The 25559-nt window shown below is 41.8% G+C and overlaps 4 protein-coding genes and 1 non-coding gene across 8 annotated transcripts in view; 1 reads left to right on the forward strand and 4 right to left on the reverse strand.

Moving 5' to 3' along the window:
• Window positions 1–8340, reverse strand: part of bbs9 (Bardet-Biedl syndrome 9) — a 152637-nt gene extending 144297 nt beyond the window's left edge. For 2 of the 3 annotated variants that reach the window (XM_088999062.1, XM_088999059.1), the window contains exons 1-5: window positions 8217–8340; window positions 6899–7010; window positions 6659–6815; window positions 3820–3884; window positions 3615–3728 (exon numbers count right to left, since the gene is read on the reverse strand). In XM_088999062.1, the coding sequence (XP_088855188.1) occupies window positions 3615–3728; window positions 3820–3884; window positions 6659–6815; window positions 6899–7010 (448 nt within the window). In that variant the 5' untranslated portion in view covers window positions 8217–8340. Of the gene's footprint in view, window positions 1–3614; window positions 3729–3819; window positions 3885–6658; window positions 6816–6898; window positions 7014–8216 lie in introns of all 3 variants that reach the window. The other variant, XM_088999060.1, reaches the window with a different exon arrangement.
• Window positions 8341–8815: 475 nt separating this feature from the next.
• trnap-agg (transfer RNA proline (anticodon AGG)) lies at window positions 8816–8887 on the reverse strand. The gene has a single exon. It is a non-coding gene; the product is annotated as a tRNA-Pro (tRNA).
• Window positions 8888–9388: 501 nt separating this feature from the next.
• On the reverse strand, window positions 9389–17892 carry nt5c3a (5'-nucleotidase, cytosolic IIIA). 2 transcript variants are annotated; one of them, XM_088999072.1, is made up of 8 exons: window positions 17702–17892; window positions 12926–13024; window positions 12623–12692; window positions 12340–12472; window positions 12115–12204; window positions 11869–12031; window positions 11471–11671; window positions 9389–11107 (listed from the first exon to the last, which is right to left on the reverse strand). In XM_088999072.1, the coding sequence occupies exons 1-8, from the start codon at window positions 17837–17839 to the stop codon at window positions 11006–11008; spliced, it is 996 nt and encodes a 331-aa protein (XP_088855198.1). In that variant the 5' UTR covers window positions 17840–17892; the 3' UTR covers window positions 9389–11005. The 2 variants fall into 2 exon arrangements, with proteins under 2 accessions (XP_088855198.1, XP_088855200.1); XM_088999074.1 differs by lacking the exon at window positions 17702–17892 and adding an exon at window positions 13739–15204.
• Window positions 17893–19515: 1623 nt separating this feature from the next.
• On the reverse strand, window positions 19516–25430 carry dctn3 (dynactin subunit 3). Its single transcript, XM_088999078.1, has 7 exons — window positions 25256–25430; window positions 23228–23312; window positions 23056–23142; window positions 22882–22965; window positions 21684–21742; window positions 21535–21594; window positions 19516–21384 (listed from the first exon to the last, which is right to left on the reverse strand). Exons 1-7 carry the CDS (start codon window positions 25355–25357, stop codon window positions 21298–21300), a joined length of 564 nt encoding a protein of 187 aa, XP_088855204.1. The 5' UTR covers window positions 25358–25430; the 3' UTR covers window positions 19516–21297.
• Window positions 24277–25559, forward strand: part of atg5 (ATG5 autophagy related 5 homolog (S. cerevisiae)) — a 42531-nt gene continuing 41248 nt past the window's right edge. The window contains exon 1 of the mRNA XM_088999077.1: window positions 24277–25079. The gene's annotated coding sequence lies outside the window, so the exon portion shown is untranslated. The remainder of the gene's footprint in view (window positions 25080–25559) is intronic.

Raw genomic sequence — 25559 nt, forward strand, 5'->3', positions numbered from 1 at the left:
CTCAATGCGCTATTAAAACTCTCACTGCCGTCAAGTCGAGGTCAGGAATACAGCCACCTATGGCGCAGACGCTCTCGCACACAAACCATCAATCAGCAGAGATTTGGAAAGAAAAGCCATACACTCCAACACACTCTGTGCAAATGAGAGAGAAAGAGAGAGAAAGAGAGAGATAGAGAGCGAGAGAGAAAGAGATGACCATGTTCCACAGTTGGACTTGCGAACCGCCAGGCCCGAAAGGTCGCATGAATAATGGAAATAAAAGCCGACATTAACGGCTGTGTTCTACAGAGAGTCTTGTGTGGCAAGTGCACAGCACAATGCTCAAGTATAAACGCGTGCTACTACAGTACATTCTATTTTGGTTTATTAGCTTGGGGGGGAGGGCGTGTTATTCAATGCCTCATAGTCCACTACGAGCTGACTTATTATACATCAATAAAAGATAACAACCTCAGTTTTAAAATAGCCAGGACGAAGCAGGACTGATGTGGTTTTGCTTTAAGGTCAAGTTAAAGTGCAGGCACAATGTTTCTGTGTGCCGACGCCCCCCCCCCCCCCCCCCCCCCCCAAAAAAAGGGTAATAATGGCTCCTTGTAGATTCACTCTGACCTCCCAGGTGATGACTGGGGGCGGGGGGGGGTCACAACAGGGGTTCCGCCAAACTAAACAGCATCTCATTCATTCACATCATCACAGTGACTGTCAATGTGTTGATGCAGTTCAGTTTGGTTGGAACTTTAATGGACAACCGACGTCTCCGGACAATTTGTGTCCATAATTTGTAAAATGGCTTCAAAGGACTTCTACTGAGCGTATTTTACAAAGATTCCACCGCATATACAGTAAAGTCTCGTTATATCGATATTCAAGGGAGTCCAAAAAAATATCGATATAACCGGGACTATCGATATATCCGATATCGATATAACGAGACTTTACTGTAGCTATATTTTACATTTTAAGACTCGCGCTGAATATTCAGGAAGTCTTGTTTTTGAGTTGGTGACGAGTCTGTACGTGACGTCACTAAAGGACCGCCCCTGACCGTAAAAATGACGCATTGTAGCGGTCCTTCCATCACGTCAATGTATTTTGCTGTACTTGTTTGGTCTGGGGACCTCGTGTTGCACCCAAAAGCCGCCAGAAGGCCAGAAGAGGGCGGCCAAGCGCCATATAAGGAATTTATGAGCCTGTGAAAACGGAGGTGGCCACAGGAGGTCACCATTTTGTGCCTATTTTTTGGGGGGAGAGATTTCCCCCCAATGTTGCCTCAAAATGGCACAAATAAATTCTTTAATCGATTGCAAACATGTATGCTTTCCTCTTCAGAACTATTTGAATCATATTCATAACTGGATGTGTAACAAGAAAGCATATTCTCCGAATCTGAAGCCATTGTTTTGATTCTCCTGCAATGCAAGACCTATTGGCGTGACGTCACGAACTGGGGGCGGGACTTTCTGAAAATGCCCAATTCGCAGCTCAATTTTTTGTCATTTTTATTGGTGTAAAAATGGTTTACAGGCTGATAAAAAAAATCATACTGCGTGTTTTGGGTATTTTAGATGCTATAAAATGTTTTTATGATGTCAGTTAAAAAAACAAAAAAGTGACGTCGGTTGTCCTTTAAGTTCAACACATACATGTGTCATCTTTAACTTGTTCACTGCCATTCTCGAATTTATTCCGGAATTTAAATTATGACATAGAGTGCGGATTTTGTTTTTTCATGCTTGTGTGTCGATAAAGCGCTGGCCATGGCCTCAGGCCATGGCCTCTGGCAATGTTTTTTCTTTTCCACAAGGGGCAGTTTTTCCCTTGTTTCCATGCTAGCGCTTTGTTCCATCTTCGGCTGTTTTACAGCGCAATATAAACCAATAGGTATGTATTGCATTGTATTATGGACAACCACCCTCATTTAAAGCTCATATAACTCCAGGAACATATAATTTAGGAATCAACTCTTTTTTTTTCTGATGAAAGAAGAGAGTTTAAGGTTTCTAACGCTGTCCTAAAACTCAATATTGTGTGGCTCCTGGAATTCAAGTGACAATGACAAAAACACTTGGCACTGGAGTGGACACATTTTTGCAGTTCATTCTGGCAGTGAATGAGTGAAGATTGGTTAATTTCGATATAATTTGCATTTCAGTTTTGAGGGCAACATATTTAAATCTCATGTCATCTCATTTTCCGTACCTTATTCCTTATTAGGGTCGCGGGGGTTGCTGGAGCCTATTTCAGCTGTCTTCCGCCACGAGGCGGGGGACACCCTGAATTGGTTGCCAGCCAATCGCAGGGCACACAAAGACATACAACAGTCACTCTCACACTCACACCTAGGGACAATTTGGAGTGTTCAATCTGCCTACCCATGCATGTTTTTGGAGGGTGGGAGGAAACCGGAGGACCAGGAGAAAACCCACGCCGGTCCGGGGAGAACATGCAAACTCCACACAGGGAGGCCGGACCGGGACGCGAACCGGCGACCTCTGCACTGTGAAGCCGTTGTGCTAACCACTCGACTACCGGGCCGCCCATATTTAAATCAAATCATAAATTTGAGTTATTGTTTTCTTTACTGCGGCAGTGGCTTATAATATTAATGTTGATTTTTTTTTAATGGCAGCTGGTGGAAGAAGTTGGACAACTCTTACAATGCGTTTAGAAAATGCATTAGAAATACTATATAGCTCATCAGTGGCGGGCACTGCCCTCTAGTGGTGGAAAACTATATATATATATATATATATACACACACACACACACACACACACACACACACACACACACACACACACAGTGTATGCAACATTTTGCGTGTGTGTGTGTGTGTGTGTTTGACCAACAACAGGCTACATCACATGATGCACACGCGCAGACATGGATACATGTGCATTGACTCACTCGCTCACACACAACTTATCTAAATAACTCAGGCCAACTTGCATACACACTTGCAAAATTCCCTTACAATCCGACCTAGCAGGGTTCACAGTCGCCTTGAAATAATTCCCAGGACCTAAATTTAGAGTTCAGTACAAACACAGACCAAGTTACTCCCAAGTTCTTAAAGTTCCGGCATAAAGTTTATGCGTAGTGAAAGGCTCTCAGGTAAAAAGGAGTCCATCATGCCAAGCCGCAGTCTGGCATATTCAAAGGCACGCACACGCACATTCACTCAACTACGCACATGTGTCTCTCAACAAAGCAGCCTCTATTTGGAATAATCATTTTTTTGCACTTTAAAGGGGATTCCTGTGTGTGTGTGTGTGTGTGTGTGTGTGTGTGTGTGTGTGTGTGTGTGTGTGTGTGTGTGTGTGTGTGTGTGTGTGTGTGTGTGTGTGTGTGTGTGTGTGTGTGTGTGTGTGTGTGTGTGTGTGTGTGTGTGTGTGTGTGTGTGTGTGTGTGTGTTTTTCTTGGAATGACAAGCGGAGGGCTGCCCTCGACTTTTTTTTTTTTCTTCCAAAAAGCCCAAAGCATAAGACAGCATCATTGGTGAAAGAGAAAATGTGTGTTTGTCTTGGATTGTAGCAGGGCTGTCCCCGGATTTGGATTTTCCCAAAACCCAGAGTATGAAACTGTATCATTTAAGTGCACACGTGCATTACCCGTGACCCCTCCAAATGTTCCGTATGTCATGTTGCAGGCGGTCCTCTGCAGGTTGTGTTCATAGACCAGTTTGATCTGGTATTGGTCACCATGTTCCACATTGCCCGCTGTGCCTGAACACACACACACACACTCACATTGACGAAATGGCACTTCCATTGGAAGTAACGCGTTGATAGAGGTGGATAAGGAGGAGGAAGTTACCCAGAACGGAGAAGACAGACAGCTTCCTGGGGTGAAGGACTGCCAGGTGGAGAAGATCTGAACACCTGGAAGCAGAACATCAGAACGAGAACACTGTTGTTTTCCATTGAACTGAACATGATCTGAATCACTTGGCTTAATTTACACAAGAACATAACCCGGTGCCAAGGATCATCAATTTTCCTATCCGCTTATGCTTCTGAGGGTTGAGAGCGTGCTGGAGTCTATCTCAACTGTCTTTGGGTAGTAGGCAAGTGACACCTTGACTTGGTTGTCAGCCAATTACACACATTGACAAACAACCATCTGCGCTTATAATCACAACTCGGGTCTATTTAACTCATTCACATGCAACATGTCAGACGTGCAAAAATGTGTCAACTGCAGTGTCGGGAGTTTTGTCATTGTCACTTAAATTCCAGGAGCCGCAGAATATTGAGTTTTAGGACTACATAAACACTCAATACAGCATTAGAAACCTTAGACTTCTTTCATCAGAAAAAAATAGTTAATTCCTAAATTATATTGTTCTATGGTTATATGAGCTTGAAATGAGGGTGGATGTCCAAAATACAATGCAATACAGACATATTGGTTTATATCGGGGCGGCCCAGTGCAGAGGTTGCCGGTTCGCGTCCTGGTCTGGCCTCCCTGTGTGGAGCTTGCATGTTCTCCCCGGGCCCGCGTGGGCCCTCTCCGGGTCCTCCGGCTTCCTCCCACACTCCAAAAACATGCATGGCAGGCAGATTGACCACTTCAAATTGTCCCTAGGTGTGAGTGTGAGAGTGGCTGATGTACGTCTTTGTGTGCCCTGCGATTGACTGGCAACCAATTCAGGGCGTCCCCGGCCTCGTGCCCGAAGACAGCTGAGATAGGCTCCAGCACCCCCAACAAGCCTAATGAGGAATAAGCGGTACGGAAAATGGATTGATGGATGGATGGTTTATATCGCGCTTTAACAACAGCTGAAGCTGGAACAGCGAGCTAACCTGGAAAAAAGGGAAATGCTGCCCCCTTGTGGAAAAAAAGATAGCCAGAGGACATGGCCAGCGCTTTATCTGCACGCAAGCGTGAAAAAAAAAAAAAAAAAAAAAAAACACGGAACACATTTGTGAATGGTGCTCTGTCATATTTTCAATTCCAAATAAATTTGTGAATGGCAGTAAATGAGTTACAGTGTTCTATCAGCCAGCCTTGCATGTTTTTTGGAATGTGGGAGGAAACCAGAGTACTCGTTGCAAACCCACGCAGTCACGGTGAGAACATGCAAACTTCACACAGAAAGGCCTGAAACGGAATCAAACCCTGCACATCTGGACTGTGAGGCAGACATGCTAAGCTGTTGTCCACCATGCTGCCACTTGAGAAGCTCCAACAAAGACTGGGACAATGTTTGAAGGTATGTTCCCTCAAGTTTAGCATTTGAATGATTGCACTATTTTGTTCCATTAGCATACCAAAGAACGATGTTAAAGTGAGGTGAGAAGTTTAATGTAGGACCCACCAATCCTTAGTGTAAATGGACGAGGTTGAGGTTTTTATTGAGGTTTCATTTAGATAAACAGTCATTTCCCACTGCCAAGGAACTATCTTGAATTGAGTTAAAGAGATCCATTTCGATTAACACATTGCTTGGTGGCCACTTTGAAGTGTTCAACTATGATGAAATGGAGGACCTTCATTTAAACAAAGTGGCAGCGGTTGATCCTCATCCTTTGCAAATAAGAATAGTTTTGGTTCTTTGGGCCAAACCTGGAACCAATGAACTGTAGCAGATGCAGCCATGACACTACCTCTCCACTGACAAGATATTTGTTGATTTAATCCTGCTCCAACAAAATGTGGTCTGAAGAAAGGGGTAACCGCAACGGATGGGGAAGTCGATCCCACAAATGTTCTTTCATCCTGGGAAAGCAAAAAAAAAAATCTCTGGTAGACGGGCCACCGCCTCGTTCATCCCGCCAGTATTTATACTCTCCAGCCTCGCCTCCCGACTGGCCGCCGGATTCCCGGGAGGAATTCCGCGCAGGCGAACCGCAATTTAAAGCAAACACTGACGCGACGCTGAAGGAAAGAAGACTTTTTCCAAGAGAAAGCTCACATTTCATTTCTGCCAACTGTCAGAAGGAGATTACAGCGAGACAAAATAGCGCCACCTGCCTGAAGGATATAAGGCAAGAGTGGGCAAACAGTTTATTTGAAAATTAACACAAACATGAAATTCATTCATTAAGTAAATTATACATACAAAAAATGAAAGTGAATCAACCAATACTTTGACCAAAAACCAAACCAACCAAAAATGTGTTCAACAGTTTAACTTGTTTGTCAACACATTTAGAGGAGATGAAAGATGTACCAGGAAAAGGCAAGAGGACATTTAAGCATGATTGGAGTCCTTTAACCAAATATCTTTTTGAAATGGTGGATTTTAATTTGGGTCACGCTTCTCCTGCTCAAATCGCCGAATGCGTAATCCTTGTTTGTGTAATTGTAAAAGGGAAAGCGAGCTAAAGCTAATTGGAGTGGGATTAACTGGCTAAATGTTGAAGCGGTCTCTCATGAATGACGGCTTCTGCGTATGTTGTTTCCAAAGCCCTCTTTTTTACAAAACATATCATTTGTATTCTTCAATTTTAGTTGATGACACACGAAACACTTTTGACTTGCCGTCTTCGAAGCGTTCACTATGAAACCTCAAGATTCTTTCAAACAAGTGTGGCGTAAAGGCAAATCACACTATCATAAATCTGATGACAATAATAACGCAAACGAAATATCTGTGGCTTTATCATTTCACCTTTTTTTTGCCTCTGCGGAAGAACAAATTCTACTCACGAGACAAACTTCCCCAGCTCCAACTGGATGATGGCGTTCTGGAAGTGGACTTCCAGAAGCTGTGCCTCGGCCGTACCTTGGCCCATTTCGGTAGCTTTGACAGAGTGAGGAGAGAAGATGCGGAGCATGCCCATGTAGCTTCCCACCACTACTTTATCTGCACAATATGACCAAGAGGGAACCTGTTGATATGATGAGACATGATTACGACCTGAAACGTCATTAGTTCTATTATGATACCATGTCCTGCAGCGCTGTTGTCCACATTACCAACGCACATACACCCCTGGTCAAACTCCTCGCCTTCGCCAAGGGCTGCCGACCACCAGTCCCGTGCTTTGAATAGAGACATCTGCTTGGGATGACATGAGTCACATTTTTGTTCCAAGTAGATTTGATAAAGAGAGGGAAAAAGGAGGCAGAGGGAGCGGTATGGTTAAATGCTATTTCCCAATGTTCTCAATGTCCAAAATACATTTTGATTGAGTCCAAAAATGACACAGATCTCTTAAGAGTCACAACTCAAACTAGATCATTGTTCGTTGGTTTTGCTGTTGCAATTGTGTGATGTTATCATGAGTGTCACTTCAGCAACTTCCATTCTCAATTTATGTGGAGATTTAAAACTAGTACAGTCTTTTAAATGCGCCCAGGTAGCCAGCCTGTCAACTGTCTTTCAATAATTTAAAAAATTGCATGCAGTCGAATTAGAACTGATGTCATGCAGTGAAAAATGTAGACCTCGGAATACTCAGCTATGGATTCAGTGCCTCATTTCATTCATTGCTTTTCAGTATTCTTTGTGTGGTTCTGAATGAATATTAAAATGCCACCACACATTAATGTACACTGAATTGAAGCAAAAATGTTGGTTGAAATTATTACATAGTTTTCATTGAAACTAAATATGTCATGACTGTATTTTTTAAATAGATAGAATTCGTTTAAAAGATAAAATGGATTATATAAATACAACTTCTTGCCACATGGACAGCAGTAGCCAATGGTGAAGCAGTATGAGATGTCACGTGACCAACACAATCGGCTTTGCTTTCGTCTTAAATGACTGCGCAGGTGGAACAGGTCAACTCATCCATAAAGCGGCAAATTAAACGTGACATTCATCTTCCAATGAATACACATTAAAACCGTGCTTCATGACATTCATCATGTTTTATGAAGAATACGGTATCTTAATATACTCGAAAATTCTGCCGTTTAAATTACAATAACTTAAAGGGACAAAATAAAAGCTAATTCAAGAGTTTTCCGTGGCCGTAAAACGCAATTTAGGACAAATATTCCTTTCCCAAGTGTCAGCATATATCCCTGACAGATGTCCTGGCCAGATGTGGAGATTTTAACACATCTCAAGTGTAATTGTCCGCACTTGGGCACCAAAATAAGTAACGTTAATAAGTTTTGAGGCTCACGCCCTCACTCAAGGCGCGTTCACAAATGAATTAGCTCGCGGCTAACCCATTCTGTTTAGCTTGGCCAACAAATTAGCTAGTTACGGAAGTAACTGAGTGTCCAGCGGGTACAACATGTGTTTTACCTTTTCTTCACTGATGCAATCAGCAAGCCTGCAGGTTTATTAATCCCCACGGTATCAAAAATCACATTTACCCTCTTGAAGTCATCGTCTTGTTGTCATGGCACTGACGCTCAAAGTGGGGTGGAGGTGTCAGTTGCGCGCATGTGCGAACTAGAAATGCCATATGGGAAATGTAGTTCTACCGTTTTCAATCGCCGGCTGAAATACGATTTAAATTAGGAGCACATTTCATTAATTAAGCAACAATTCTACATTTAAATAAATAAACTACGACCTAAGGTAATGACGTCCTTGCACAAGAACTGACTAACTCACTGATAGGACACTGGAGGGGAAATCAGACAGGCGTGCACAAGCGCGAAACATATGCATGATGGGAAATTGAGTTTTTTTTATATTATCGCGGGTTACAGAAGGCAAATTGCGGATTTTGCAATGTCAAAAGAAACGTAACAATAGGAAAATTTTGCTTCCCTGCACTTTATGCAATTTGTGTTCCTATACAACTGTAAAAAAAGATCTAATTAATTTTGGGACACATTAAGCTGAATGTCATTTATTTGGAAATCCACAAAATCTGCAAAAGTACACAAAAAGTTGGGCTCGTCCGGGATTTGAACCCGGGACCTCTCGCACCCTAAGCGAGAATCATACCCCTAGACCAACGAGCCACACTAGTTACTAGGGATGTCTCTTTTCAATAGTATTCTGCCACGTTGAACGTACATAAAATGTTTTGAGTAATTTAGCGCCCCATTTCGGCCATTTTATTCAATGCAAGCGCTTTCCATACAACCCTGTTCAGTCAAGTAACATGTCATTATAATGCATGCTTGCATGCTGTATTTCTTTGCCACAGTTGAGGCAGACAGCATTGAGGCTGTAGAGAAGTATCGAGGCAAATGTGAGCCCACCTTCCTGTTTTATGGGGTAAAAAGATGCCCATTTCACAGTAAGATCAGAGCATTGTCATCAAATGGTGAGAATAGTTTTGCTTTTTTGATTGTTGCTGTGCCGATGATCACTTTGTGTTTGGGAGCCTTTTAGTGAGTGAGTTGCTTGTTCTGTAGCCACAAGGGGACATAAGTCTTCTTGCGACGGTCCCAAGCGCGGATAAATAGAGAGGGTTGTGTTAGGAAAAGCTTGGCCAAAACAAACATATGAATCTAAAATGTTTGATGTTTCTCTTTAATCGTAAGTAGGTTTGTTGTCAGATCTCCCAGGCAAGTGACACGCAGATGTATCCCAGAGCTTAATCGTGGTGTGGAGTCGAGCAAGTCGTGCTGTGAACTCCATCCGACCCTGTGCGGGTCTCTGCGAGCTGCGTGTCTGTCTGGGTCTGAGTCCGACATGATTCTGCCCCGTGATTCCCCCAATCTCTCTGTCCCATGCTGGCTACTTATATACCCTTGGCCTGCGTCGGAATGAGTCAGGCTCACTTGAAAGACAACAAATATATCAAAGGGTTGAAAGGTGCACTTCCGCGTGACGCCACAAATCAAACCTCTAAAGATGGAGGACACTGATTCGCTGTACAGGTATTTCTTTTCCAATTCATATTATCACAGAGGAAAAAATCAGCTTAGAAAAATAAAACACATGATTCCACTTTTGGAAACATTTCCACACAAGATCCACAGATACAGTATGACATTATTCCCTGTTTTCAAATATATATATATATATATATAATATATATATATATATGGAAATATATGGAAATATATTTGTTTCCTTTCATGTCTTTGTTGAGAAAAGGCAACATGCAGGTAATAGCAGCACATGTAAAACACATTTGAGATGTGGAGGGAGGAAAAAAGGTGGGGGACATTGACATTTCCGGCGTGTAAAACACTCTCACTTTGGTGTGACTTTCTTTTGTTTCAGCATAGCATGGAGCTCTGACCACTCTGAAGCAAACGATAAGATGGAGAATAAAGTGACTCTTATTAGCAGAGTGAGATTTAAAAAGCTTGAAATGAAGTAAAACATGGCTTTTTTTCTTAGTTTGTTTTGTACATCATACATCCACTGACTAAAACAAGTGCACATAGCCACTAAAGGTATTCACACCTACGTTAAAGTGCATTTCCTCAAATTACATCCTCCCAAAGTGAATAAGGGTCCTCCACTTACATTTCCATGATAATTATGCACAAATGTCCGATTGCTTCTTCCTGGTACAGTACATTTATGTATATGTTCTACGGTACACAAAGACACCCATACTGAAAAAAAACCTTAGTGTATAGACAGTGTCCTCCTGCAATATAATGGTTTATTGCTCACTCCTCTACAACTGTATCGCAGATTTTGACGCGAAGGTTGTCACAATACCGTTCTTTCTATAAGCACAAGATCAATTCTTTAGTTTGGGGTCAGTGTCATAGTGAAGCTCAACAGGGGTGTCATAAACTAATTTTGAAGCAAGCAAGGTTTGCTTCCATGTGTGTTTTGGTCCAAGCACAACTGTGAGCATTAAAAAAATAAATTAATGATGATTGACTGATGATTGCATTGGAATAAAATACATAGCGGGGGTTTAGGAACATAATGGTAAAAAAACAATTTAAAAAATCCCCTAAAAGGTGAATTCACAAATGCCCAACTGTGAATTTGTGGAGGTTCACTGTCCTGCGATGTGATGCTGGTGTTCACAATATAGTGTGATTTAATAGAAAACCAAAAATAAGTTGAAGAGTACTGCACTTGAAAAATGTACGTAGAAAGGCGTGGAGGCAGGCGTTGGAGTAAAGAGGACGTCCAGTGGTAGTGGTATGAGGAAGAAGTTATAGGACCTTCTGGAGGATAGCATTGGGCACTTCCAAGGTCTCATCCTTTACAAGGACGATGTCGTAAGAGTCCAAATATTTGTCCAGACGCTCCTCCACCTGAAAATGACAACCTATCATATTAATCCGGGTCACTGCACAAACTGAAAAGCCCAGCAGTAACTACCAGAAGACTTGATCCATATTTAACGGATGTCAGAAAGACAGATACGCGGCCGTGGAACACAATTTTGCAAGATGTTCAAGAAGTCTTAATTTGTCCTAAATGGTCCCTACTTTTACACTTTCTCTGTCTGACGCTCAAAAACAGGACTCGAGAGCGATGAAAGATAGCAAGACGCAGAGCCAAGAAAAAGGTCACTTGATACAATAGCCTAACTCGTGTCACCTAGCTATTTATGGCCTAATCTAATATGACACAAGATTGTAAATGATCAGTAATCGGGGTCAGTTCCTACGCACCTTGTCGTTGAGGAAGCCGACCTTGAGAATGTTTTCCACATTGGGTACGCCGTCAGCCATGCTGAGGTCGCCCAGCGAGTCTCCCATCAGGATGATGTTACAGTTTTCCTTCACCTGCTTGAAGTAGTCAGTGTTGCGAAGGGCGCCGTCGTGCTTGTTGTACACGTGGATCAGCTCCCCTTTGAAGCCCCGCAGGACACCCTGCAGTCAACGCCGCATGCAAAATAGTGAAAAACACTGTCCATTGTTTTTTTCCCACTCTTTAACACAACATTGTATTTGTTCTGTCAAATAGGGTGCTCAACATGCACTAAATAATACAAAGTATCTTGCGGAAATGATACAGTATCGGCATGAAAGGCATTTTGTAAGTACAAGTGTTATTTGAATGAACTCACATTGTCGTCAAAGTCCATAAAGTTGGACACCACCTTGACGTTAGGATGGTAGACACCCGACTGGCGGATGATCTCCTCCAGGACGTCTCCCAGTCCGGCAGAGAAGATGAACATGGGCACGTCGTGCTGGTGCAGGCGGTCAAAGAACTGCTCAAAGCCTTCCCTAGAAAATTATCATCATCACCATTTTTTTATGATTATTATGATTTTTTTTGGTGGATTTATTTTTGTGTGTACGATTGGTACCTGAGTGCAGCGTCAGAGTCTCGCACCACTTGAGGCAGTTTATCCTTCTCTATCCTCTGCTCCACCAAAAGTGTATGAGATTTGAAATACCTGGATACAGATATACAGAACATCAAACAAGGTCAAGAGACTATATTATAGCGATCAAATATCAGATATGTTATAGATTAGTCAATCATGAGAGTCAAAGCATGCGGCGTGAGTTCGGGCGGCAAAGCAGCTCACCACTCGACCATGAAGGGGTACTTCTCCTCCATGGTGAGGTATGGGTCGATCTCGATAGGGTAGTACTTATTCTTGAGCTGCAGAAGCTTTTGGCGACACTCCTCCGTCACCAGGTTGCAGTTGTCGATGATATCTGGGAGTTAGAATGCGTGCACGCACACAGACATAGACATAGACAGACACACACACGTATTGAAACGACGCGGACAAGCTGTGATTGGTGCATTAATAATAATAATAATAATACATTTCATTTATCTGTTCTATTCCCACATGGACTCACTGTGGCACGAAGGACAGCGTTTGCCATTGATGGCAAACTTGCTTAGTGTCATGTCAAAGTCACTGATGATCTGCAGGGGACAAAGGCATATTTTTTGTTGTAGTGGATATAAAGTTGTCATTTTTAAAGTTTTGGGGTCTGGTGAATGGGTTTCCTTCACCATTTGGAGTCACTCAAACCTGTATCATTTTGCGTGTGTGTATGCGTGCGCGTGTAAACCACGCTTAAGCCAAGTGGAATCGTGACCGTACAAGTTACATGCAATTGCATGTAGTCACCGTTAGGTGTCACGGTTTCACCCACCTGAAGTTTGGAGGCTCCGCCCTTAATGAGGCCGCAGATGATCTGCTCCACCCTCTCAGGGTCCCTCATGTGGACCGTCTTCTTCTCGAATTGAGGCATCTGAAAGCAGGAGGGGGGTGACATGTTTGAAACTAACCAACAAATCCACCTCTTCCTCACTCAGAGTGAGCGATGTGGCATTCTGTCACCTCAAGATTGAAAGTCAACTTTTTTTAGGTAATGACAAGTAAACAACATGTTATATCCATTTGAGTACCGGTAAGTATGTTTTGTTGGAAATGGATAACTGTAAGACTTTGTTGCAGAAGGTAAGGCGAGAACGTAAGTTTGCATGCAGCTTTTTTACGGCTCTGGCTCTGTTTAGTCATCTTCCAATTATTATTATTATTATTATTATTAATATTATTATTATTATTTATTTATTTATTTATTTATTTTTTGCACCATGAGTCTTTGAAAAAGAGTTTGGAAAGATGGTGTAAACACAGTTGTTTTTTTTGTGATGCATTTAAAGTTTTGAGCACAGACTTCTGATATTGTCCCACTGTATATGAGAGCAAAATTTGATTACAAAAACAATTAAGAAATTTATTAATTTTGCGTGTGTATTAAATTACAACCTGAACATTGTTTTTTGGCAGTGTTGGTACCAGCCAAACCGCATCAAATGTGTTCATGTGCTAAAAGTGTGAGTTTTAAGGCAAAATTAAGCTCTCAAAATTAAACCGCAGTATTAATAAAATAACGTAAGGATCCAATAAACACCCAAGATTGACGGCTGACACAAACACACACATGCACACTTTAACTTACCGGAGCTGTGTCGACTGTGGAAAACAAGAGTAAAGAAAAGAATGTGTGGCCGTAAGAGCCTTTTTATAGTTGCAGAGGGTGGGACGCAGAACATGAGAACCCTCCCATACGCGCACACTTGACAGCTAATCTGTGTCAATACCCATGCACGCACACAAACACACACACTATTAATAGAGGGGTATCCCCTCTATTAGACGGTGTAGAAGGAAAAAAAGTTTGCAATCTGCCCTTGTTGTCATGTTACCTTTGACTTTCCAGTCAATGAGAGCATCTGCTGAACACACACAATTTTGAAGCGACACGCGCACCAAGCCGGTGAGAATAAAATTGCACCAAAAAAGGCCACCCGGGGTTAAGGTTCATTGTTTGAAATCTCATTTGATACACACAAGCACACCCACGTTGTGCTGATGCACTGACTTGACGAGAACAAGAAACTCATCTTTCACAGTAAATGTGAACAAGCACGGAAATACTGTACCTGCGTACGGTACAAATAGACATTTGTGTGTTTACATTTATAAGCACAGAAAAAACAAATGCATACAATATGCAGACATGTTATTTGAACACACACACATTGATATACTGTAGACTATGTAAATCTTATCCTCACGTTCACAAGTAGACATTATTTGTTAGATTAGATGAGCCTTTACTTGCCTCACAGTGGAGAAATTTACAAACTGTTATGTACACATACATGCCCACAGGTACATATGCATCAACACACCAGATCGAGCAGGTTCTGATCATCCATAAACTTCAAAGCGTTGAAGTGCGAGTTGCCTCTGGGCTTGAAGTCGTATAATGGGACATGTGTCAACGAGCCACTTTTATATCGCCTCGACAAACACCATCAATGTAAGACAACAAATTAATGCTATCTTGAGAAAGGCTGGTACAATATTCTCCTCTTACATCACTTTCTCTAAGTGTTGCCTCTTAACACGTTCACTGCCAGACGATGTACACATTAGTGCCAGGGTTTTTGTCATTTTCACTCAAATTGCAGGAGCCACAGAATATTGAGTTTTCAGACTGCAGAAACATTCAATGTAGCATAAAAAACCTTTGACTCTCTTCTTTCATCAGAAAAAAAGTTTATTTGGAGCTTACTTGGTTTTAGTTATCTGCATTGAAAGTGGGGGAGGCTGTACAAAAGGTAAATTCTGCCCCCTCGTATAGGGAAGAATGTGGGAGGAAACCAGAGCACCCGGAGTAAACCCACGCAGGCACAGGTAAAACATACAAATTCCACACAGGAAAGCCGGAGTCGGAATTTAACACTGCAGCCTATCAAGATGGCCACCATACTGAGTAAAACAAGTTTAAAATTATTAATAGTGTCTACATTGTTGGTCTGGAATTTTATTTTTTAAGGAAATCTCAATTGAAACGGTTTTACACATTTACATTTGCACAGTATACAGTTTTATAATTTTTTTTGTTGTTTTGCTTAGAATATCTTGTTTTCCATCCTTTCACCCCCCAAATTTCCCCATTGTGGGACAAATAAAGGTTTTCTGATTTTCTGTTTTCTGAATTTGGTTTCTATGCACATGCAAGAATAAGAACGCTGATGCTTTTAATGGCGCTAACGTATACAAACAAATGAGAAACAACAACAACAACAACAACAACAAAAAACAGCATGCTGAAGTGGCAGGGTCGAATTGTAGCTGAGGTAGCGCTGACCCAACCTCGCTAGCGTGACAAGGATGCGAGCGAGTGCAACCCGAGAGGAATATTTCACACAAGTTGCACGAGTCCTGTGCAACAAAGAAGTAGGTCAAAGCTCTCGAGTTACATCCAAAGAACATACATCAAAACAATTGCATCAGCCTGTTTTTCCTTTGTCCGGCGGTTTAGAATAAGAACATGGTGTACTCATGTGATTTTGAATTAAATTGTCAAACACACACACACACACACACACACACACACACACACACACACACACACACACACACACACACACACACACACACACACACACACACACACACACACAAAACTTGAACTCATTCACTTATCTGCATCTAAGAGCGAAAAGAGGCTTCAAGTTCAACAGGAACAGACTTTATTGCACTAACTCGCATGTGCCTATGCACCCAGTCCTGTTAAGAGCATGTCTGACCCACAAATACTGATGCAGAGACGATAACTCAGATATTGTTGAGCTTATAGCACCCATGCAAAATAACCACAAAACAGGCATTTGCGTCGTAAATGCCTTGACATTTTTCAGTGGTGCGCAAAGAGTTTGGGATTATGGTCGGACGCCATATGAAGATAGCTGGGAAGATTAGGGCCAGGATGAAACAGATCCCCATTGAAAAATGCAATAAATAAGACCATAAATAAATATGGGGAAACACATAACATTTCAAGAATGATTCAAATTTAATTGTATTTGTGAAAGTTAGGTGAAATGCATGCAGACTTGGAAATACAGTATCCCTACGGTGCAAAGCACTTTAACGAAGCCCTTCCGGTTGCTACGGTGACAGACATCTGTTGCTACTGATATGAGGTGGAGGAGGAACATGGGGCAAGCTTAGAGCTTTGAATATTCAATTTGACAAACTACCTAATATCAGCATGCACAATTGTGCAAGAAGCTACTTAAGCTGGTGGCAAAAAATTTTGCCACAAATGGAAATTGATAAAAGTGATCATGACGGCCCACAATTTATTTGTAAAAATGAATGGCGTGTGTGTACATGTCCAAAATATTTTATTTAAATTGTTACAATGTTTTGTTTTTTGTTTTCTCATTGTGATGCCCAAACATGCTCCAAGCCACATAATCAATTAAACAATTTGCATCCTTGCACTGTGTTTGTTTTTACTCTGTGTTTTTGCTGCTTTAGTTCCCAATCAAGTGTGAGCTGATACCGGCCGGGGCTGATTACATGGTGACTCATAAGTGTCAAGGCGGGGCCGAATACCTTTCACATGAATCATACATGAACATACAGTACAGAGGAGGAGGGCAGGCCTGCAGCTATAAGTGAAACTTTCACGAAAAAAATATTCTCTGTACACTAACCATCATTGTTGAAATTCTTACACGAACATCAAAAGTGATCTCATATATGGTCATGCACAGCCTGACAACTTACACATTAGCTACATTCAAACAATGCAAAGTGGTGTCCAATGTGCAGCCAATGGGCGACCTAAAGCTTGCTGTTTTGTTTTTAATGTTTTCCATAACAAAGCGGCCCATAGATTCTTAATGTTGTCCGCCTAGGGCTGATCTCCAAAGATTTTCTATTTTAATACCTGCATGGGATCACACTGAAATGCTTACGAGAGGTCCACTATACTGTACGTATTACAAAGACCTTTCACATCTCATACATCGTTGGATTGTGCAATTCTCTTGGGGATGCTGTTTATTTGAGGGGACCCCCAAAAGCCTCTGTGGATTGCATTACATGTATGTCCGACAATTAAAGCAGGATTGGCTGGCGGACAGCAGTGAAAGCAGTGAAAACAGTGAATTCAGTGCGTCTAACCAAGAAATGTATACTCAATATTTTTTTAACACTTATGGTTGAGTGAATCGAAACTCTAGCTGCCAGTGACCTCTAAAACAGCTGCGTTTGCTGTTGTTGTGGGGTTATCCGCTCGAGCGTGGAACACAAGAGGTCATTGTTGTTAAGGAAACGACACGTTTCCGTCGGCTTCAAAATAAATATTTGGATTCTCATGTCTATACTCGTATCATGGGTTTCACTGACAGACATTGAGGCAACTATGTAATTCAATGGTAACACTTAAAATTTAAAGGATAAACAGGGTCGTCTGTATATGACAGCTGTGAAAAATGTCCCGATGTTTTATTGTGAAGGCAAGTAATGGTCGCTTCCTGATATATCCTGCGTCTGTTTGCTGCTAGTTTGTCGCTTATCATGTCGCATGTCATTGTACCGTTACTTCAAATCTCACCATTTCGATGATTCTTGTCTTCTTTCCCGCTCGCTTTTTCTTGGCCACGAAGTACTGGGCCAGAACCACGCCGCCGAACAGGGCGCACACGCTCGCGCTGGCTGCGGCACCCACTTTGACGACGGCAGTCCGGTCCATGGCGGCACGCTCGGAGTTCCACCGCGGTTGCCGTGTTGAAATTCTCGTGTGAAGTTCCTTTCCGGGTTTGCGTGACGTCACTAACGGCAATGCGGAATTCCCGACGTGCTTCAGCCAGTCGTGTGTTCTCCTTCCTCAACTGCTAAAAAGTATGTTTTAAACACTGAAAAAGAAAAGTAAGAATCGGTGCCATGCCCTGACGATGGGATGGTCCGTTGTATTCATTTTAAAGGACAACCGACGCCTCCCGACGAGTTGTGTCCATAATTTGTAAAATCACTTCAAATGACTTCTACTAAACGTATTTTACAAAGATTCCACGGCATATAGCTATATTTGACGTTTCAATACTTTAATACTCCTGAATATTCAGGAAGTCTTGTTTTCGAGTTGATGACGTTGACCGACGTGACGTCACGTCTGGAACGCCCCTGTCCGAGAAAGCGACACACAATGCATTTTGGGTTCTTTGCTTGGTCTGAAAACCTCGTGTTGATGGCGAAATTAGAACGAAGACATAACGTGATGGCGAATCGTTGTATGTTGCATCAAGACTACTATTTGATACTAGTTGCACACAAATCGGCCCGTTTCCAACGAAAGTTGGGCGCCATTTTCTGGGCGCTACATTGCTGTCATTGATGGCTCGAATTGATATGGGAGGACTTTTTTTAATCGATTGCAAACATTTATGCTCTCCTCTTCAGAACTATTTGAATGATATTCATAACTGGATGAGTAACAAGAAAGCATCTCAGAATCTGAAGCCATTGTTTTGATTCTAGAGCAGGCATGGGCAAACTACGGCCCGCGGGCCACATACGGCCCGTTAGGCTTTTTAATCCGGCCCGCCGAACCTGCCCAAATTATAGTAAAGACAGTGTCTGAAACTCATGACAAAAACTTAGCAGAAAACAGGGCAGATAACTGAAAAGTTGCCTGCCCCATTTTTCACAACTTGAAGCACAATGAGACAACTAATCACATTAAAAAACATTGTCACGTATTGTCCAGTTTATAGCTTTTTTTTTAATCATGAATGTACCTACTACAAATGCTACCTTGCTTAATTTACGGTAAATGTGCATGGCTAGATTTTGCTGCAGTAGTCGATTGTCATTGCGGTGCACAATGCAACGTTTGCATTGCTTCCTACGAGCCACTAAGCCCGTTTCATTAGTCTCATGTACACTTTACAGTCACGGTTTAATGTAAATTTACGTTTTGTAGCGTCACATATGTTGTTAGCTTCTTTTGAATCTTTCTTCTGGGCTGAGGTTCTGTGCATCTATTTTGGAAAATGATATGCAATTGCACGACTTTATAACGCTTGCGAAAGTCCGGAAGAAAGAAGCAGGCTTCTGATTGGCTGCTGTGCCGAGTATGCAAATTTCACTGCTGGTAGCCTATGTCTGTGTGCTCGGCGACGGTACACGTGTATTGTTTGCGCGCGAAGGCGAGGGCGTCTGAGAGGAGTTTGTTGAGCGCGCGGTCAGGACAAACCATCTATGATTTGGCGGAATTTAACACAAGTAGGTATTATTGAGCTTGAATATTTCGTTGTGGAATAATATGTTTTGAATGTTGAAAGTGATTCCATTTTTCAATAAATGTTGATTTCTTTAACTTTGCCCCTTCAATGAAAACTTATTAAAAACAGACGCAATTTTGATGAATCACAGTGCATATGTTATTTTAATGTATTTCCATTTCCTCCTCCAAGTATCTGCGAAATAGTATGTAAACGCCATATTCCTTGAGACAAAACTACATTTAAAGGACAACCGGCACCATTTTTTTGTGTTCCCCACTGACATCAGAAAAACGTTTTATAGCATCTAAAATACCCAAAACAGGCAGGCTGATATTTTTAGTTAAATGAAAAACACCAATAAAAATGACTTCAAAATGAATCCGGAAATGGCCAGTTTCAGAAGGTCCCACCCCCTTGTTCGTGACGTCACGCCAAGACGTCTTGCCTTGCTCGAGAATCAAAACAATGGCTTCAGATTCGGAGAAGATGTTTTCTTGTTAATAATAATAATACATTTCATTTGTAAGCGGCTTTCAAGACGCTCAAGGTCACTCATCCAGTTATGAATATGATTCAAATAGTTCTGAAGAGGAAAGCATAAATGTTTGCAACTTATTCAAGGAGTCCTCCCATATCAATTCAAGCCGTCAATGACAGCAATGTAGCACCCAGAAAATGCAGAAGATTGCGCCCAAGCTCCGTTGGAAATGGGCTGATTTGTCAGCTGGGAATTTGTGTCAGCGAATATCAAATAGTTGTCTTGGTGCAACACACAACGATTCACCATGGCATTATTTATGTGTTTTCCTTCTAATTTCGCCATCAACACGGATCAACACGAAGTTTTCAGACCAAACAAAGTACTCAAAATGCATTGTGTGTCGCTTTCTCGGTCAGGGGCGGTCCAAACGTGACGTCACATGGGGATCGTCATCAACTCGAAAACAAGACTTCGTGAATATTCAGCGCAAGTACATAGAACATAAACTTTTGCTATATGCTGTGGAATCTTTGTAAAATACGCTCAGTCGAAGTCATTTGAAGTGATTTTATAAATTATGGACATAACTTGACCGGAGGCGTCGGTTGTCCTTTAATGCTTTAGGTTTAGTATTTCCGGCCCAAACACTCCCTCCAAATGCTCCTGGCCCGGCCCCTCTGTCAAATTTTAGAACCCAATGCGGCCCGCGAGTCAAAAAGTTTGCCCACCCCTGTTCTAGAGCAAGGTAAGACGTCCTGGCGTGATGTCACGAACAAGGAGGCGGGACCTTCTGAAACTCGGCATCTCCGAGGTCATTTTGAAGTAGTTTTGGGACACTAACTCATTTATACTGGTGTTTTGCATTTGACTAAAAATATCAGCCTGCATGTTCAGGGTATTTTAGGTGCGATAAAACGTTTTTCTGATGTCAGTTAGGAAACAAAAAAAAATGGTGTCAGTTGTCCTTTAACTTTGCATGTACACACTTAAAAACATTCTCACTCAAGTAGCTTCAGTAAAAAGACACAAAGTCACCCACATAATAATAATAGTCAAATAAAATTTTCATTTGATATCATGTATTGACATTTTGAAACAGAAGGTATATTGGTATCATGTCAAGAGACTAAGCGAAACAGGGAAAAAAATAATGCAGGTCAGGCGCTCAAAGTCTTCTGACTCAATTTGCAGGAGACAAGATAGGAAATCTAACAATTTATGATGAAAGTAGCATGTGTATAAATAAGAGTGACTCTGCTGTCTCATGAATGTAGGAAAATCCTCTCGATGGGTGTTCACCAGTCATGTGACTTCTGTTCATTGGTGAACCGTAGCAACTCAACAATCCCAAAACTGCTTTGTTGTTTGTGAGGTTACAAAACCACATTAATTTAAAGTTCACGACATGCTCCTCCTCATCATCATCATCACCAAGAATGGGGATTACTCTACAGGCCGGATGCCCTTGGCCACCTCCAGTTTCCTCAGGCTCTCGTCCCACTGGGTGAACTGCTTAGACAGCAGGAACATCTGAAAACCGAAACATCGAGTTCAATAAAATGGAGTCACTAAAAAAAAAAAAAAATACAATAGACAATTTTAGTGTCTTATACTACGTTATATATGTTTTTTAAGTTGAGTTCTTGCTCTATTGTGTTTCTGCAATGTTTGTATCAGTACCATTTTGTTGTATTCCTCAAAAAGCTTCTTGACTTCCAGCGCCTGAGCATCTGTCTGGTCCTGAAAGAGAGCAGACATAGAGGTCAAACTAAAACAAACCAAACAAAAAGAACGGGCGCAACCATGCAGAACGCATCAATTTATTTTACCTGCTGTTTGATGTGAATTTGGGAGAGACGTTGGAGCTTGGTGGTGTGCTCAGGAACATCTTCAAGAAACCACAAAAACGTAAGTACAAACAGAGTTTCATCGATTTATGGCCCTCCTTAAAGGACAACCAACGTCACCGGACAAGTTGTGTCCATAATTTGTAAAATGGCTTCAAATTACTTATACTGAGCGTATTTTACAAAGATTCCACCGCATATAGGTATATTTTACATTTTAAGACTCGCGCTGAATATTCAGCAAGTCTTGTTTTTGAGTTGGTGACGAGTCCGTACGTGATGTCACTAAAGGAACGCCCTTTACCGTAAAAAAGCTTCCATCACGTCAATGTATTTTGCTGTACTTGTTTGGTCTGGGGATCTCGTGTTGCACCCAAAAGCCGCCTGAAGGCCAGAAGAGGGCGTCCAAGCGCCATATAAGGAATTTATCAGCCTGTGGAAACGGAGGTGGCCACAGGAGGTCGCCATTTTGTGACACTTTTTTTGGGTGAGAGATTTTCCCCCAATGTTGCCTCAAAATGGCAGAAATAAATTATTTAATCGATTGCAAACATGTATGCTTTCCTCTTCAGAACTATCTGAATCATATTCATCACTGGATGTGGAACAAGAAAGCATATTCTCCGAATCTGAAGCCATTGTTTGTATTCACTAGCAATGCAAGACGTCTTGGTGTGACGTCACAAACTGGGGGTGGGACTTTCTGAAAATGCCCAATTCGCAGCTCATTTTTTGCAGATTTTGGACACTTTAAGTCATTTTTATTGGTGTTTTGCATTTGACTAAAATATCATACTGCGTGTTTTGGGTATTTTAGATGCTATAAAACGTTTTTCTGGTGTCAGTTAAAAAAGAAAAAAGTGACGTCAGTTGTCCTTTAAATGTTAGCACCCGTGGTTAAGACTTGTTCTTTAGTTTCTCATGAAATGCCCCATTTCTAAATGAAATGGGGCAAACACATTATCAGGTAGCCGTGGACGAAAAAACATGCCATGAGCATTTTTTAACTGTTACTCAAATTACATGAGGACTTATTTCAACCCTAATATGCATAAACAAAGTTTGGAATATGATCCCTAACAGTTTCAGATATTGCAGCTGGCTTTGGAACACATCGACCTTGACAGATGGGGATAACTGTATTAATCACATTCTGACGTGACAACCAAATGGGGTTAACCTCGAATGTAGGTGCTCTCCAACAGCGGTTGTAGGTTGCTGGCCTGCTCCAGTAAAGCAGCTTGGGAAAGCAGGAAGTCCTCCTCTGAGGGCACAGTCATGTCAATATAATTGTTAAAATATTCAACATGTCTAAATCAACATAATTCAGCATCTGTATTGTTCCATTTCTCACCAGCAAGGATGAACTCAAGCTTCATAGAGTCAGGCACAGCCATGTGCTCAGTGAACTGGGGGTCCAGGTACTTCATCAGGTCCTCAACTGCACCAATAGATAAATAGGTCATCAGAACAGAGTACGCTTAAAAGGTGCAAAATTGGTTTGTACTTAAGGCTGTGTGACTCACTCTTCTTGTGCAACATCTTCACTCGCTCCCTCTTGTTGGCTGTATTGGTCAGGCCAGCCTGAATTCTTGCTAAGGACTCTGCACACTGCAAAACAGATTACATTCATGACACTATTTTTCATAGTTGCCAAAAAAACATGTCAGCTGGCTCTACAAATGAATGAACAGGACTTCAAAACCACTGTCTCGATATGAATCAATTACAAGAAAGCACAAACCACACAGAGGTTAAGGCATCATGATTTGATGATGCTGGATCATGTGATAAAAGATTGCCTCAAGCTACAGATATCCCACCTTTGCTTTTTTTATGTAAAGTTGCATCGAAAGTATAAACTTTCCACCATGCGATCTATACATGTATACTAATATAAATACAAATTGAAGAATAATGAACAGTACAAACTGTCCGAATCCATTCAAAAATGTCAGATAAATTTAATGTAGTTTGTGATTGATTGAGAACATATTGCTACCATGACATCAAGTAAAGCAGTATTAAAATAAGACGGCAACATATATCTGGTAGACGCACACTGGCCAATACTTGCGTTTTGATTCTAACCACCCTTTACAACACAAACTAGGAGTTATCAGAACCCTCCAGCATAGGGCTACACTAATACCAACAAGCATTGAAGGTAGAGAAAAGGAGTCAAAACATATCAGGAGAGCACTCACAAACTGTGGGTACCCTCAGTGGCCATTCAACAAATGTCAGAAAGAAAGAATAGGGAATGAAACCAACAATTCCCAAGATACAAAAATGAGAGGAGTAGCAGTACCATACATTGCAAGAGTTTCTGAAAAACTACAAAGAGTCCTTTGGCAACACAAAATTCCTACTTATTTCAAACCGATAAGAACATTAAGGCAAAAATTAGGGCATCCAAAAGATAGGCTGCCAAATGAAAAACAAAGTAATGTAGTTTATTCAATACATTGTAAGAATGAAAATTGTAAGGAGCAGTACATTGGGGAGACTCAACAAATTCTCAAAAAAAGACTTTATCAACATCGCAGGGATAATACGAGTGGGCCTCAATCGGCAGTACATTTGCACCTAAAAGCTAGCAACCACTCATTTGATGACAATGAGGTTAAAATCTTAGCGAAAGAACATAGATGGTTTGAAAGGGGAGTAAAAGAAGTGATTCTCATAAAACAACAAAATCCTTCATTAAACCAGTCTGGTGGGGCGAGGTTCAATTTGGATCGTTCATACAAGGCAAAACAGGTTAGACAACATTCGTAATGTTGATGAGATGATACCGGAGGGAGGGGTGCAAACAGTCCAGTCGTTAGTCAGGAATGTAGGAACAATCAGTGGGGCCACAGGGAGTGGTCCTCTGCTCCCGCCAACCTGAGAGTAGAGACCTATCATAGCTGTGTCCGGCGCCGCCATGTCTGGACATTAGGGATATATAAATAGGGCCGATACAACCAGTAAGACTTTAGTTCGCTGACGAAGCCTCCTGGATAGGAGGCGAAACGTCCGACACCTTCAAGAAAGTACAGATGACGGTCGAAGAAACCTTCTCATCGATATATCTGAGAGACCATTTTTCCATTTCCACTTTCCGTACCGCTTATTCCTCATTAGGGTCGCGGAGGGTGCTGGACCCAATCCCAGCTGTCTTCGGGCACGAGGCGGGGGACACCCTGAATTGGACATACAACAGTCACTCTCACACTCACACTTAGGGACAATTTGGAGTCTTCAATCTGCCTGCCATGCATGTTTTTGGAAGGACTCGGAGAAAAACCACGCGGGCCCGGGGAGAACATGCAAACTCCACACAGGAAGGTCCGGAGCGGGACGTGAACCGGCGACCTCTGCACTGTGAAGCCGGTGTGCTAAACACTTGACTACCAGGCCGCCTATATGATAGTGGACTGAATCAATGTACACTGCATCATGTAAACATCTGTCGGGAGCGAATTCGGCTATTGTTAGCTTTGCTAGGGTTGCAGCACGTCAGCTTCTTAGCTCGACCACACCTATAAATGTAAAAACTGAAAACCAACCTTTAACGGTTTCGAACTTTTATCCCATATGTCTCCGTATATTCGATTCTCCAGTGCCTTAAGGCGCACCTCCACGTTATCTATAGCCTCTTTCTTGTACATTTTGACAGTTTTTTTTAATTGGGCGGACAAACGAAAACACCCGATCAGCCTTCACTTTATACGTATTTTATGTGCGTCAACGCATTTTGATGACGACTTGTGCGTGAGATTTTAATTTAGTTTTAAATATTCGAAGAAGATGTAATATTTTATAACACACCTGCATATGCTCTATAAAATTAACCATGTAAATTATGACTTA

Source organism: Hippocampus bargibanti, linkage group LG06 (assembly GCF_051943395.1).
Source record: "Hippocampus bargibanti isolate YZ-2025 linkage group LG06, ASM5194339v1, whole genome shotgun sequence".
Lineage (NCBI taxonomy): Eukaryota > Metazoa > Chordata > Actinopteri > Syngnathiformes > Syngnathidae > Hippocampus > Hippocampus bargibanti.

Coding starts and splice junctions, on each gene's coding strand:
- nt5c3a (XM_088999072.1), bottom strand. CDS start 17,839: ATGGACCGGACTGCCGTCGTCAAAGTGGGTGCCGCAGCCAGCGCGAGC. Junction 12,693..12,925: donor GCGGAGCCTCCAAACTTCAG/GTGGGTGAAACC, acceptor TGTCCCCTGCAG/ATCATCAGTGACTTTGACAT. Junction 12,473..12,622: donor ACGCTGTCCTTCGTGCCACA/GTGAGTCCATGT, acceptor TCTAACTCCCAG/ATATCATCGACAACTGCAAC.
- dctn3 (XM_088999078.1), bottom strand. CDS start 25,357: ATGTACAAGAAAGAGGCTATAGATAACGTGGAGGTGCGCCTTAAGGCA. Junction 22,966..23,055: donor GCTTGAGTTCATCCTTGCTG/GTGAGAAATGGA, acceptor CTGTGCCCTCAG/AGGAGGACTTCCTGCTTTCC. Junction 21,385..21,534: donor TTGAGGAATACAACAAAATG/GTACTGATACAA, acceptor TTCGGTTTTCAG/ATGTTCCTGCTGTCTAAGCA.